At 33.7% G+C, this 15886-nt stretch overlaps 1 protein-coding gene across 2 annotated transcripts in view; it reads right to left on the bottom strand.

The window, feature by feature from the left end:
* The window catches only part of LOC118202414 (uncharacterized), a 157505-nt gene that overhangs the window by 19005 nt on the left and 122614 nt on the right, over positions 1-15886 (bottom strand). The window contains exons 2-4 of one of the 2 annotated variants that reach the window (XM_085807643.1): positions 13355-13611; positions 10208-10366; positions 5194-5852 (exon numbers count right to left, since the gene is read on the bottom strand). In XM_085807643.1, coding sequence (XP_085663769.1) covers positions 5194-5852; positions 10208-10366; positions 13355-13611 — 1075 coding nt within the window. Of the gene's footprint in view, positions 1-5193; positions 5853-7789; positions 9019-10207; positions 10367-13354; positions 13612-15886 lie in introns of those variants that run through there. The other variant, XM_035374599.2, reaches the window with a different exon arrangement.

Genomic DNA, 15886 nt, shown 5'->3' on the forward strand with positions numbered 1-15886 from the left:
TTTCCGGGTATCGAAGTTCAAAATCCCCGGAATTCCGGGGTTTTCCCGGAGCACAAACACCCCTGCAATACCGCCACATACTGGGCGTTGAAAGGGTCTAAGGGGACGACTAAAGCTCCGAATGATACTAGGGAAGGGGACGTCATATAATAAGCGGTGAGGGATAGTGTTTATATGACAGTATTCGAGTATTACCTTTTTAGGGGGGGAGATGTACTTATCTCGGTAGTTTTCGAGTATTACCTTTTAGAGATGCATCGCGAGCTGATTCAAAAAATCGATTCACTTTACTGAGCGGGTTAATGCTGATTCTCCAGAAAAGAGTTCTAGTTCTTTAACAGTTCAGTCGCAGGAAGGTCTTGTTGGAAGAGTGCAGGAAAGTTCGATTCCTATTTTAACTTAGGAAAGACCGATTATCGTCTCATGTTAAAAATAAGTTTAATTTTTATCATTTCTAACATTTTGAAATTTTTTAGTTTAGAATTTTATTGCTATTTCTGTGTAGAAAAAAATAATTTTGAGAATCTCATGATTGCAATCGAAATAAAACAGTGCACAGGGTTCGAAGTTTGATTGACTTAATTTTTCCAATCCCACTTCTCGTTTGATTATTTTTTTCTCGACTCTATCCTCGCTTGCCGTTATCAATCCCACTGCTTTTTCGTTTCTTTCCGCTCTTCGTTCTATCCTCGCTAAACGTTCCTGATTTACACTTAGTTCGCGATCTCTTTTATCAAGATTGTTGTTAGTGAGCAATGAATCATAAAAAAGAACCGATTCAGTTCAATGATCGAACAGTTCTGATCTGATCCCATTAGAGAGCGGTTTTGCCCATCTTTAATATCCTTCCAGGAAATATCCTTCACAGTTTTTATCTGCTATAGCAGACACTTATTTTGAATTACGAACTGAAGTGGTTTGAGAACGAATTGAGTTTTCTCAAATGAAGCTATAAAGCCTTTCAGACTCCCAAAAACATGTGTCAAAAATCCATCCAGATAAAAAGGTAGATATTTGCATTGTTTTCTTGCTCAAAAAGAAGTAAATCTTGCAAAATAAGCCTCAGTGGCAAATTTCATTTCAACAGCATCAAGCAAGAGGACGGTGGGTCTCGTATTTTTTATAATATTGTTTTATTTATTGCGAGAACAAGGAAACGGCACCTGTTGGAAAAGAACCGATTTTGCCAGCCATAAAGAGGTATTACTAGCATGATATACTATGAGTCACCAACCGAGATCATCAGAAAAATCCATTTGAGTGATGACCCAGTTCAAAGAAGACGAAATGCATGAAGCATTGAATTTCCATATAAAAACATCAAATTTTTCAATATGCATAACTGGTTGAGTCAACTTTTCTAGGGAATAAAGTTTTCTTGTTTGCATGCGTTTCGAAAGAATCAACAAATCTGTCAAGAGTTATTAATAGCCCAAACCTTACATACTAATATTAAAAGTAATAGTAATATCTCAAGTTATGAAACATTTTTTTAAAGCAGAACAAAACTACTTTGAAACAAATATTGTCAGTTACTGCTGATTGTCCTTCAGCAATAGCTGGATTTTACAATGATTTTACGGCATATTTGAAAGCAGAGGTGCAAGTGTATTGGCCCATACATTGTATTATTCACTAGTAACATCTGGTAGTGAAAAGTTTGAGAGAACGCTTAAACATTCACTAGTAACATCTGGTAGTGAAAAGTTTGAGAGAACGCTTAAACATTCACTTCATTTTTTCATCAGATCAATGAAAAAAATCTGAGATAATTCTTTGAATGCCAAATTATTTGGACAACTCTGTATTGAAAACCGTGAAGATTTTAATTTTTTGTTTCTTCATACGAAAGTTTGTTGGTTATAATAGGTAATTCGTTTAAGCCATTTTTCTTAAACTTTTCAATTTAATGCTGGAGTTTTTAAAAAATAAAGAGGCTGCTTAAGAGCAGACTTGATAAATTCAAAAACACGTATAACTAATCTGACAGATTTGATTAATAAATTCAATGAATCAAACTTTCAGCTCCTCGATGAAATTTTTGAGTTTATTGCAAAGCTTCAAACGTATAACAGAAACTTGGGAAGAATTTAGCCGCTTTAAAAATGTTTCAGGTGTAGAAAAACTGATGAAGGTATACTTGAATAATGCTAACATTTAGAAGCCCTGGAATGAAACTTCATGAAAAAATCGTACCCGATTAATATTTGGACCCATTTTACTGTTGTTTCAAAAATATCTCTGCACTTAAAAGAAGAATTTAATAAGCCAAGAGCAAATAAAGACAGGAAATGTAAATGTAGAACTAGATACCAATAATTTGGTCTACACAAGCAGATACCTGATAACCTGATTTATAGAATATGCTTCAGAGTTTTCTCATAGCAATTCCTTAGTCTAATTTATTTCAGTACAGTTACAGTTCTGAAAACTGTAACTATAGAAAATAAAAATAGCTGCAGATAACCAATCATAAATTTGTTAACGAGCCGATTATTTACAAACCGTCAGAATCCAGTTCATCTCAATTAAGCTTATTTTACTGCTAATTTAGTTCGTATTCTTACCCTATATAAAATTTAGTCAAAATTAACTGTGTGCAAATCACTCTCTGAAAATTTAGTTTATTTTAACTAACAATTTGGGTTTTGAATTGCATCATTATGTCATACCTTAACTTAGTTACGCAGCTCGTTTGCTCCAAATAGTTATACAGATTTTTGAGACGAGCGTAGGAGTAAAATTAGATTTTAACTGGAACCGTAGAAATTGTCAGAGGTTGTCTTTTGTATGAAGAGCGTGAGTCTAAACCTGTGCCTTGGTGTGGTGGACTAAGCGAGCGGCAACTCTGGATCCGCCAGAAATTAGCTGTTGGTAAATGTTGCTGTTTAGTCTTGCCCGGTGTAGCTGATTCCGGAGAAGTCCTGTCTAAAACGGTAAGCTGTTGAAAGTTTAGTAATGTTAAAATTAGATGGAAGTGTGGTTCCTCCTAGAGAAAAACTCAGTTGGGAATTTTTATCATCAACTTAATGTTTAATCAAGCAGACTGTCACTTGTATCTTTTACGTTAATTCTCAAAAAGACAATTATTTTTTTAAAAAATGAGTTGAAATTTTTTGCGCTCTTGTCTGCATGAACCTGAAATTTCACGTCCATCACGATAAGAAAATGTATTGGCAACTTAGAATCTACAGAGGAGCTAGCTTGTAAAATTACCAGCCCAAGCACGCTCAAATCTAACATTAGATGTCATAACTCACCTTATAGTGTTTTACTTTAATTTCTTACTTTGTAGAATGCATAGATGCGATTCCCAAGGAAACGCTGAGCATTCACCTTTTTCCTAAAAGTGGACGATAGGCCAAAAAAAACTTTAAAAAATAAATCTGAAAGTCTTCAGATTTTACATTATGCCCGAAGGGGAGTTTTTTTAACCTTTTGTGTGCTATCTTTATTTATTAAATATCATGTTCTTCGCACTTAAAACATAAAATTCAGTTCAACAGCAGTATAGCAAAATAATTTTTAAATGAGCACGTCTTTAGAATTTCCGATACACAGCGTCGCGCGCTGGAGATAAAAATATTTTGTTTTCGTACAGTGTTGCCATTCCTCGCTTTGAAATCGTTGAGTTTCTTAATCAAAAATTCTTTAATGTCTGACCAAATATGAAACAGATAATAAAACAAATTCTAAAAAAGGGCTTCCAGATGTCCATATTCGGTGGAGATTACGTTATTCAAAATTTGATGGCTCTAGGTACCGTTGTTTTATCACAATTCCTTCCTTCGAAATTAATAGCCCTTCCGGGCTAATGCCTTTGGGCTAAAAAAAAACAGAGCGAAACATTGAAAGGAATTTATATGAATGTGTATGGCATGTTTTCTTTCATGAGGCTACAGCAAAGCCTCGAGGGCTATCTGCTTAAGGGAAGATATGCCTTCGTGGAGGACTATCTAAAGGAAAGTGGCTCGTATACACGTTACACATGGGAAAAAGCATGAAAATGCCTGTTCGCGGAAGTCGAACCTCGTACCGAATTACCAGTGTTCAGAGATTTTACCGCTAGGCCGCTGATGAGCTTGTGTATGGCATGTTCATTAGCTTCTAAATGTTTTTTATTGTAATACAATAAACGTTTCACATGTATTCATCTAAATTAATTTAATAGCATTTTGAATATTGTACTCATTTCTCTTTGTATTATGTATTCTTTAAAAAAATAAACGGCAATATAAAATGCTTCGAAACAAGAACAAACGATCCGAATATTTGGAGTTCTTTTATATTTAAAACGAGATGACGCATTTAAATATTGTAAAATTAGGCATGAAATAAGTGTAACCAGTAGGAGAACGAAGTTTCCAGAGCTTGCTATAGTAGTTAGTATGTTTTTAATTTCGTTATAACACTTCTTTAGTCCTACCTGCTATTATAAAAGAAGTTTACTTAGACATAATAAAAATGTTTGCCATTCACCAAATTTCTCATTTCTATCCAATTGTCGTTTGGTTGCGATATGTATAACAATGTGCTGTGCGATTCATCGAGATAAGGTAACACGGGGCTATATAATCAAGAACTTCCCAGATAAATTTGTTGGTATGGTCCAGTCTCATGGCCGGTATAAGGATACCAAAAATATCCTTGTTAAAGGAACCAGTAAATAAGCAATTGGAATCGGCTTTGCTTGTTATTGGTTTCTTTAACATGTAGCATTTTCTTCAGCATTTTCTAAGTATTTATTTCTTTGGTGTGTTCTTTTGTGACATAAGGATAATCTGCTTTCTTGAGAGGATATGTCAAAGGCAATCGTAGTCGACAAACATTGCAGGGTTTAAAACACGAATAAAATAGGCAACTGAGGCTGTTTAGCTATCAATTTTAGTGCGTATTTGGGCTGAAACTGAGCATAGGTTAAATATGCCTCAAAACATATTTTACACATTATTGTTTAGTAATTGTATAGCACAAATCTTTAATTAGTGTAAAAAATATCTTTAAATTTCTATCATTTATACCTTTTCCACAATTAATTTTTAAAATGTGTCGAGGACTTTTAGAACACCGTATATATCTTTATGTTTTAAAGACATTATAGCTTTTCACGTGGCAAATGGGAAAAGGAAAATTTTTCATTTCCCATAACATTTTTTTCACATTTAAAGGAAAAAAGGAATAAAGAATATTTACCTGTTCTTGTAATCTATGTAGTGTTCAGTCAGTAATGTATTTGCATGTGCAGAAGATACGAATTCACTGTTTTCTCTACTTCTGGACTTGTGTTCAGAATCTGAGGAATTATGATCACTGCTGCAGCTCCAGTTGCCACTCGACGATTGGTCTTCCGATCTGTTATCATCATGTTGCCTCATTTCTACAGCAACGCTCATAGCAGCAGATACTGTAGAAATTGGAATATTGCTCTTTGATTTCTTCTTATTTGAAAAAGACACTTTAGGTGCACAGTCAGAGTTTTTATTCAGATCTAATTTTATCCCTCCATTTTTATCACAGGTTGTTTTGCTCTGTTGATGAGATCCATTGCACATCTTAACTGTATTAAGGTAATTCGAATCTTCAAAACAATTACTATCTGACGAATTATTATTTTTCTCATCATGTCCATTTTTCTTAACTGAATCATTTTCATTTTGTATTTCTGGACTGCAGTCAATTTCATTCTTATCTGATATTGTTTGAAACGATTTTATCGTATTATTCCGCCCTGAATGATGTTTTTCATCATTTATGATATTGTGAAGAACTTCTTTAATTTCTTTCGTATCACCTTCTGTTACTGTATTTCTTCTTTTATCTTTCTTCTTCTTTCTTTTTATCAAGAAATCTACCTAAATATTAAAATATAGGAACATTGTTATTCTACATCCAATAAAAGTACCTTTAAACAATTATTTAAATGCTCAATATTTTTTATTTAAAATGGCATAACTTGTTTGTTATGTTATTAAAGTTGCATATATGAATTACAGGTTCTTCAAACGTGAAATTTAGTTTCGAGTTTTCTTGGTCGACATTTTCTTCCATTTAAATACAAATGTATTACTGTAACATGAAACAATTATAACAAGTACAATAACTATACCAAGTACATTAGTGGCATACTTTATTAATAAGGGCTTATAAATGAGTCGAAAAGCATTTAATTATTGTATACTAAAAATATTTCTTAATTATGGTATGTTCAACTAAGAATATTTTATTCTTATGAGCAAAATGCACAGAATTGCAAAGTAAAAAATAAAAAATTTCTTTTGATATGTAGGTACTGATGACGACAAATTAGACAGAAGTGTTCGAAGACAGAAATTTTCTGAAGGTAAATGTTTCATATCTATGCTAAAAGAGAAAAAAACTACAAAACATCTTACGCATCCAGTCCATGCTTGCTGGCAGTCGAAATTACTTTTGTTAGAATTTTATCTATCCAGCTATATTGGCAAAAGCCTCTCCAAAATGATAATTCAGAAATTAATATTAACTAAACTTTTAACAATAAATTAAGAAACTTTACTCCAGGTGGCCATCTGTCGTAGTAGTTAACACATTCAGCCAGTAGTTAATGTTTGGAGTCGATTCCCAGAGACTGCACTTCTGAATCTTCACTCGCAGAAAACTTTAACGCTTAACGACTTTACAGTGGTGTCCGAACTAAAACCTGACGGTTCATAATCCTACACCCTCTTAATTTGTTCAACTAGGTCTTGCCTCCTTCTCCAGTCCCAGGTAATGTATAAGTATCGCAGTCTTCCCTTCCCTTTCCCCCGCCTGTGTGTGGAAGATTCAAGGAATTAAGACTTCTCTCCCGTGTTTCCTGTGGTATCCTGTTTAGGACATTTGGCTTTCATCTAAAAGGATTGATGACATCATGGTTGATTCTAAAACAGATAGATATTTCACACAAATTAGGGTTCTGGATCGGACCGTCTGCTATTGACTTTCTGAGTGAATCTGCTAATTATTTCTCATAACAATCTTTTGTGACATCTTATTTTTCTAGATGATTAACTTGCATTAAATGCGAATTTATTTTTAACAGTTTCTTCTACTGTAGATGAAATGAATGATCTGGGGGGGGCATATTTTATTAAAAGTTTCAAAGCCTACTCCTTCTGGACACTGTCGTAGAGGCTTTCTTTTCTAACTCGAGAATAATTTTCTGCGCTAACTGGTAGACTTCTTTTGTTAATAGGTCTAAATACAATTCCGTTTATCCGCTTGAGAACGCTTCTCTGCGGAATGAAAGTAATGAGAGTTAGAACAAAACTCAACAGTGACGGATGCTTTTTTTATTTTAACTCTAATAATTGGTTTGTTACGATATATTTAAATTAATTTTTGTAGTTTACCTACAAAAATGTTAGTTGATAATTTTCAAATGCTTTTATGTTTTGGCATATAATGCAGTTCTGAAGCGTAATATTCATACACATGCCTCGGCATATAATGCAGTTCTGAAGCGTAATATATGTGTAATATGTGAAAATAATAAAACGTATTATTTTCACACATTACTCATAATAAGTAAAAAAATAGATAGTTTATCCATACTTAGGCTCTTCCACTATATTTAGTAAACAAGTATTGTTTAGAGGTTCATTTTAATTTAAGAGAAATTCCAGGCTACCGTTATGAAATAAGGTATATTCAAAATAAATAACCTCAAATCGTGGAATGATAACTATTGTAGATTTCTAATAAATATTAGGTTGTTTCAGAAGAAATGGTCATTTTTAAAGTTGATAAGAAAAGAAAATGAAAATAATACCTGATTCCTTAAAACATTCTCCAGCAGCATCAATGCATTGTTGCCGATGTGTGGCAAAGTCATTTATACCATGTTTGTAAAAACCAGTGTCTCAGGAAGTGGCAAGTTCTCGACTGTGCGATAGGATCGATGCATTTTTGGCAAAGCATTTCTTGGAAAAAATGTGCCTAAGTCCCCGGAAAAAAAAACATAATCTGCTGGGTAAGGAGAGTATAGAACATGGTGCAGAATTTTGTATCTTAAGTTGTTGATTTGCTTGACACTGCTGTATGTGGTCAAGCTTTATCTTTAAACAATACGACTCCACGTATAGTCACAAATGCTGGTTGCTTCCATCACGGTTTGTTATGCATTTGTCACATATATATGCGATACTGAGATGCTTTTATCATTTCCCTTCATGGAAGGAATGGATATTGAATAACATCAGCAGAAGTTCACAATAAAATAAACAAAACCTTTTGATGCAAAAAAATCTTTGGAGCCCTTCCTGTTGCATCTTTCTCTCCCAGTCACTGCGACGAATGTGTACACGATTGTCGTAGAATATCCACAGTCATAATTCTTGCAGGAAACTTTTCTCTGCCGTTCTTATGATAGAAGAGCACACTTCCAAACGCCGTGTGTTGTTTTCTTCAGGGATTTCGTAAGGCACCCATTTATTATGTTTCTTTAATTTTCCTGTTTTTGCCAAGTGCCTTGAAACGGTTCAAAAGTGTACATTTATTATCTGAGAGATCTCTTGTACTGGTTGTTGTGGATGTGATGCGATTAAATCCATAAGTTCATTCAGATCAATAAAGGAAAGACGATGACCAAGCGTTTCTTTTGTAGCCTCGAATCTTCTGAGCAAAATTTTGCAGACGAACGAAGGGTGGATTTCTCACAAGTTGCTCTTCCACCAAATACTTTATTGGTAATTTTTACTGCAGCTGCTGCAGAATTTTCGATAAGTTATAAAATCAGACAGTCATAAAGTCACAGAAAACTGAACTCACTGGGCTACATGGCTTGATCTGATGCCGAAAGTATTCAGTCGTTGAAAGAAACAAAACAACTATATTTGCATCACCGACATAAAAATTTGAGTATTCTTAAGTGCTTGCGTTCTTCTGCAACCAGTGAAAAATCTGACCTCATTCAACCGCAGTTTCATTTGCAAGAGAAATTCGATATCAACAACATTAACAAAGAAGACATCATTGTTCTCCTTTTTCATCTTGTAGGCTTTTGACGACATTAAAAGGAATAATATGCTTTAAAGACTATAAAAATTTGAAGGTTTAGGTCTGTAGCCTGGAAGAGGAAAAAGTACCCTGATTTTTTATTGAATCAAATCTTTAATATAAAAAGCATAGCAACTTCTGCCCTAGTAATATTAAAGATTGCAAACAGAATATTTTTTTATAAAAAATACACTAATAAAATACAGCATTATTATGGCCAAGTTTGATGAAAATAGTAGTAAGAATAATTAGGTCTGTACATGACATATAAGTGAAATCAGCTATTTTTATATGATAGATGAATTTTTCGATCTGAGTTGTATATTTGTGTCATGCCGCCTTTCAGAACTTAATCCTTAGTTTCTGTACAGTATGAAAGATAGTATTATTAATTTGAGGATTTTTATCCCGGCAACCGACTACGACTGGGCTTATACTGTATAACACTAGTTTCCTCATTTTTAAACGTATGTTCATACTTATAACACACTCCTTCTATCCTGATTATAAAGATTTTATAGATTAAAAACGTTTCATTTGCCTTTCTTCAATTCTGGTTATATAAAGGGATAATAACTAATCCTTTGGCAGAACTGTTCGTAAATTTGCATGAAATTAAAAAAAAAAAAAATACAGGAAAATTTAATTTGTTTTTTAAAAATGATGTTTCACGAAAATAATCAGAAATTTGCTTCTCTGGGAAACTATAAATTTTATGTTCTATAGAAGGGATATTTAGTACTGAGCCACAATGTTACTTTTAGGAAATGACAAGAAAATGCTGTCGAAAATATCACAAGATATATATATATATGAGAATTTTATTTAGAAATTCATACAGGTTAGAAACTTGCTTCTGATTTTTCTGATCGATTTAAAAAAGACTTAAAGATATCTTTCTTTATGTCATCTTTTCATCTTAATCGTTAAATCAGAAAAATTTATAAGAATGTGTTAACAAGAATTTCTATTTTACTTACAGTTTTCAGATTCAAAATTCTTTAAGGAGTTACATAATTTGATTTTAGCAATATTTATTCTATTAACAATATTTATTCTGTTTAGTAGTGTTTATTATGCTAACTATTATTGTACTGGACTTCTTTTTCTTTTATAGCTGAAGCTCAAATATATTCCTTTCGCTGCTAATATGTTAATTTAGGCAAAGAAAATGCAGTGTAAAAGTGCTTACATGAATAAGTGATCTTCGAAAGCTGGCCATCCTGCTAAATGGTTGACCACTCACGTCGATGGGTATAACATTTGACGGAACTTTCACTGCAGATGACATTAGCGTGGAATCCAGATCACTGCTATTGATGCTGTTTTGAGACTTATGAAGATTCGAAATCTGAAAATTAAATATACAAAGATTATTTCTTAGAAAAATAAAGTCGCGTAATTCTTTATTTGTAACTTCAAATTAAAATTTATTAAGGATGTTTCTTAGAAATCAAAGATACACAACTGTTTATTTGTTTTAAAAATAGAATCATGGAATGAAAAGTACTTTCTTCTGTCGCCGAAATGTTTTACCAGCTTAATGAAATTGTAATATCAAAGGCTGTTATCATATCAGAACTGCAAAGTTAAAGGCATTGAAACCTTTATTTTTTATGACTAAAATATATATGAAAAACTATTTACAATAAATCATTAAAGAAACATCATTGTCACACTATTCGATTCTCACTTTTACACCCAGCTCCCAGGAACTGCTTTCTAAAAAAATCTCCATTGTTCGGTACGCTGATACGTTCGGAAGACTGATGGAAATATAAAACTGTATGATTTCTCAATGGCCTGGGCTAGACGTGTCACCGATTTCGGGGGAATCCTCGACATAAATCTTACATGCAATCTGTTCGTAAAGCTAAACTTTTCTTCTCAATTGCCCAGAATGGTGTATAATTCTAGACAACAAGTTACACATTTACAAAAAAGAAAAAAAAAAAAAAATATTGCATCCCATGCTCACTTGTGCCTGCCCAGTTTGAGCATACCCTTACAAAACTAATCGGAAGCAACTTCAAACTGTGTTAAATTGCATCCTAAGACAAATTCCCTGCTCCGCGTGGTATGTCAGTAATAATGTAATCTATGAAGAATCGGACATACCTCAATTTCGTTTCCACAACCTGGCACATAATTTCCATTTGAATCAGGAACTCAAACAATAATATCATTCCTTTCCGTAATTAGAATTCTGGTAACTATGTGAAGCGTCCAGTGGCCATCTTAAGCAAATTTGTAAATAACCCATTATGTTTCTGTATCTTGTTCCCTGCACCATACAAATTCTGTACCATTTCATAGCTTGGTGTTCTGTGAATGTTGCCTTAAATTGTTCCACTTGCTTGTATAACACCTACATGCTTTTACACCCAGTTTTAAGAACACTTAAAGAACTTTTAGCAGTAATGTCATGTCATGTCATCAGCTTATCACCGTCTGTTAAATTTTATGCGGGGACCATTGCTTATTTTTCGTTGAATTCTCAAGTAACTTCTTATCATCAACAATAATGAAAGTATAATATAAGGAGTTACTTGAGAATCCTCATTATTCTCAAGTAAGTCCTTTTCATTACTACAACATCAATCTCCTTATCCCGAATAGCCTTTTAGGGGCCAACGAAATAGTGTATGGGCTGAAGCAGTTATTTGGGTCATACAATATTTCGTAATAATCAGTTAATTTTGATGGAGGTTGGACGTCGATTCTGAGCCCTTCGACGGTAATACCACTTCTACTTTCGATACGCAGTGATTCGTCTCTGATTTCCCAGGGGCTATGGGAACATTTCTGAACGTTCACCAAGTGGACTTTGCTGGAACCTCATGGAAAGTCTAAACCTAACTGCTCACATGTGTGTAGAACACATTAAAATTCGCTGTCTTTACAATACGATACATATATATTCTTTGTGCCACCATCAAGTGTGTTTTGCAGTCACAAAAGCACTTCAAATATCGCCTCAATAGTCCTTCCAGTGAGTGCTGTTGTAATTAGATTGCATTCATTCATAATAAAATTTAGCTTTCTTTCGAATATATAAAACCAATCAAAAGAGAGGAGGGGGGAAAACTTGAGAGATTTTCTAAAGGAGAAAGTGAGTGAGTTATTCTTCATCAGGAATAAAAATTATTCTCGCAGGAGTTCACTGATCCTAAAATCATAAAATAATGTAAATTATAGTTAGCATAATTTATTGGATAGATGAGAAAACCACATTTATCAGGTCTATAAAAGTATTTGGATAGTGAGTACTAAAACTATTAACCAAAATGAATAGATTGTGGTAAATGTGAAAGGTGGGAAGAAAATTTAATTAATTATTTTAACATTCTAGGATAATTTTAGTACGGGCAAAATATGTCGAGAGATCAGGAATGAATAGCAATAACTGATTTATTAGATTCCTTAATTATCCAAATGTTTTTATTCACCTTTATTATCTTAAACATGTTTTTTTTTTTTTTCTTTTCAAAAGATATCTCTTGAGGTATTTGTATGATAGTCGATTTAGTCCGCCGACGCAGAATAATAATTTTTTGCTCCTGATAAGCAGCGACTAAAGCGTTCTCTCTGTTCTTTCCAGCTTTATATAAAACTTTTATCTTATGAACGTCAGTCAAAGGAAGTTTGCTGTTTAAAGTTGCCCATATATCTTTCCGACTTATTATACTACTGTTTTAATGATTGTTTTCTCTTCAATGGAATGAGAAAATTTTCTTCTTTTTCTAACTACACGTAAAAGGGCAGTTGACCGTTAACATTGTTCCACTGAGAATAAACATAATTAATTGTAACTTCTTTCAGCTTTCGCTTTCTTTCTGTTCATAATTCCTCTTCCCCATTTACATGAAGCACAATGTTTAAATACCCAGTTTTTGCACTGAAAAACAGAGAAAGCAATTTTTTTAAGAAGTTAAACACTGCAGAATTATGTTGAAAGGAATACTGCAGTGAAAAATAGCTTTGAAAGCGCACTAATCAACAAATGCCTAATGAAAATATTTAAATTTCGTAATCGGCAAATATTTAATAAATTTAAAACATAACTAATAATTAATAAACGAACAAATTTATTCAAACCAGTAAATTTTGACAAATATAAATATGTATTTAAAGAAGTTTAAGCTAATAAATTGCTTATCTTATTTTTTACGTAAATTTTAAGCCAGGCGAAGTTTTTTAGCTTAGCAAAGACGAAAAGAATAGAAGACTTTAAATACGCCCCCTTAAGAGCAGCTGAACATCTGTCGTAACTGCCCCCTGCATACACCCCCTTCTCGTGCCATCCGTGAGGGATCAGAAGGAAGAGAGGCCTTCTTACCTTGAGGGGTTGGCAGTATATGTGCGTTATCGTTGAGCTGGAACTGGAAACAGCGTCAGGTTCACCATCTGCTTCAGGTGCTACCTTGTTTGAGGGAATGAACGCGGGGGGTGATGGTCCATGGGCCAAATGACGCAGTCGTTCGACGGCTGTAGGTCGAGGAAACGTGAAGAATATGGAAGAATTATTAGCCTCCTTCTCATGACAGCTCACGTAGTTGTGGTGCTCCAGCTGATTGCCGGATAATGTAGAAACAGCTATAGAAAGAAAGAAGAATTATTATAAATTCAATTGCAAAGAAACGATATGTATATTGATCTGAAGAAAAAATGTAAATTGAGCAAGGATAAAATTTTGCGCTTTCACTACTTGGATACTTTGCGAGCAGGGAGTACATGAAAGGGAGAAAAAATTTAAATTCTTTGTCTTGAATTAAAGTTGCGCTCTTTGAAAATAATTTTAAAAGGCTCGTGATCTTGTTGATAAAGAGAAAGTACTGAACAGTGTAAAAGGAAAGAGAATGATTTTTAACTGAAGTAATAATAAGGGAAAACTGAAATTAAATAAGTTACTTCCCATTTGTAATATATTTGTAAAATGCCAAAAATAAGACTTTTTTTTTTTTTTTTTTTTTTTTTTTTTTTTTTTTTTTTTTTACGAAATAAATTATAATATCGAAGGAATCTTAGTGTTTGTAAATGATATCCCCCCACCTATGGCCGAGTTGTTAAGACAGTGAAAGTAGAAATTAGTTCTACTACCGAGGTTAAGAATACTTACCGCTGAATACTTACTTACCGCTGAATATTATGACTTCGACCAGGGTTCGATCCCAGGCAAACGATTTGGCTGCAAAATTGATTTTTCTAATTTTCCCCATGCGTAATACAAACTAACCCTTCTCCCTTACAAAGTCGTTCGCCAATTTGTCCACCAGCGGCCGAGCTGTAAAGTCGCTAAACACTGGTAGTTCCCCCGGGATTCGGATCCCAGCGAACGGGTTGGCTGCAAAGACGTTTTCGCTGTCCCCCCCATGTGTAACTTATAGACTAGCCAATTTCCCTTCGAAAGTCCTCCACGAAGGCATTCCTTCCCTTAGGCAGATAGCCTTCGAATGCTTTGTCATAATCAAAATACACCAAATCTTCGCGAAGGCATCCATCCCCTTAGGCAGATAGACCGCTTGTGCTTTACCATATTTCAGTAACCGTGTAAACTGTACTTACCTTCTGCTGACGAAAGATAAACTTGCTGGATACAGCTTACTGATCAGATAATTTCTAACTTCTAAAATATACTAAGCATTGCGAGCCGCGTGTTGTGCAACCACACCGCTTTGATACTCCATGCTTGTGAGTTTTACTTTGTTGTAAATCCCTCACTATGACCTTTTCTAAATTTCATGCTGAAAGAAGTCTTTAATTTTAAAACAAAGTGTAAATTTTTATGTTCTAGTTACGGAATATATTGAAATGTTACGCAAATGATAAAAATGGCGTTAAGCGCCCGGGTGCCTGGGTAAGAGACCCTACCCCAAATCGAGTATAATTGAACTTGCGAATTATTACTAATGAATAACTTACACAGTAATCAAGCGATGAGTTTAGAATGTTAAGAGATTGCACAATGTTCATAATAGTTTTTTCTGTTAAATAAAAGCTGCTCGAGCTGGTGAAGTGATTGGCAAATGGTGAAAAGCACAAACAAAAATTGCTGTCCTGCGCATTGAACCGATGTAAGGATCTGAAAAGGAGGAGGATTTAAGAGGAGTTCTGATTCAAGAGAGGAAAAATCAGGGATAAATAGAAAGGGTTAGTTCATTCCTTTGTTTTTAAATTGTCTGTTGTAAAGTATCATTTATGTAATATAGCTTTTTGCGCTGTAGCAAAGTGCCGTAACACTTACAGAAATACGAAAGGAAGAGATATTGTAGTTCATGCTTTCCCAAAGGACAGTTTGCTTTTGACGAAAGAATGGATTCATAAATGTCAAAGACAAGATTCTATCAATGTGAAGAGCGGAAGAATTCGCAGCGAACATTTTCTATGCAGTGTTTATGAAGATGATATGAAAAATCGCTTATGTGGATAGCCACAAAAGAAATGCAATGTTTGTTGAAATGCAATGCTGTGCCGAATGTAAATTTTTCGTCTGCAGTAAGCGAAATAACATTAAGAAATTGGAGACATTTGAAAAGAAAACTAATGAAGAGTGCTTTTGAAAGATTGAGGCCGAAAACGAAATTCATGATGACAATAATAACTCGAATGTGAATGATTTTTCAATGAAACCCATAAAAGACAGTGTAAATATCCCTGAATGTTCTAAGTGTAAGGAATGCATTGATAATTTGAAGAACAAAATAATATCCTTAGAAAATTGTATTAAAATATTGAAAAATAGAGAAAATTTAAAATGTTTGCTCGGAGACAAAGAAGGTGGAAGACATCTAGAAAGATATTTGTATCAGAACTTCAGAAATTAAAATCTCAAATAGCGAAATTTAGAAAAAGAAAAACAGCACAGATCGGA

The sequence above is a fragment of the Stegodyphus dumicola genome, chromosome X1 (assembly GCF_044657685.1).
Source record: "Stegodyphus dumicola isolate Sdum_Otavi_A_Nest chromosome X1, ASM4465768v1".
NCBI classification, from domain to species: domain Eukaryota; kingdom Metazoa; phylum Arthropoda; class Arachnida; order Araneae; family Eresidae; genus Stegodyphus; species Stegodyphus dumicola.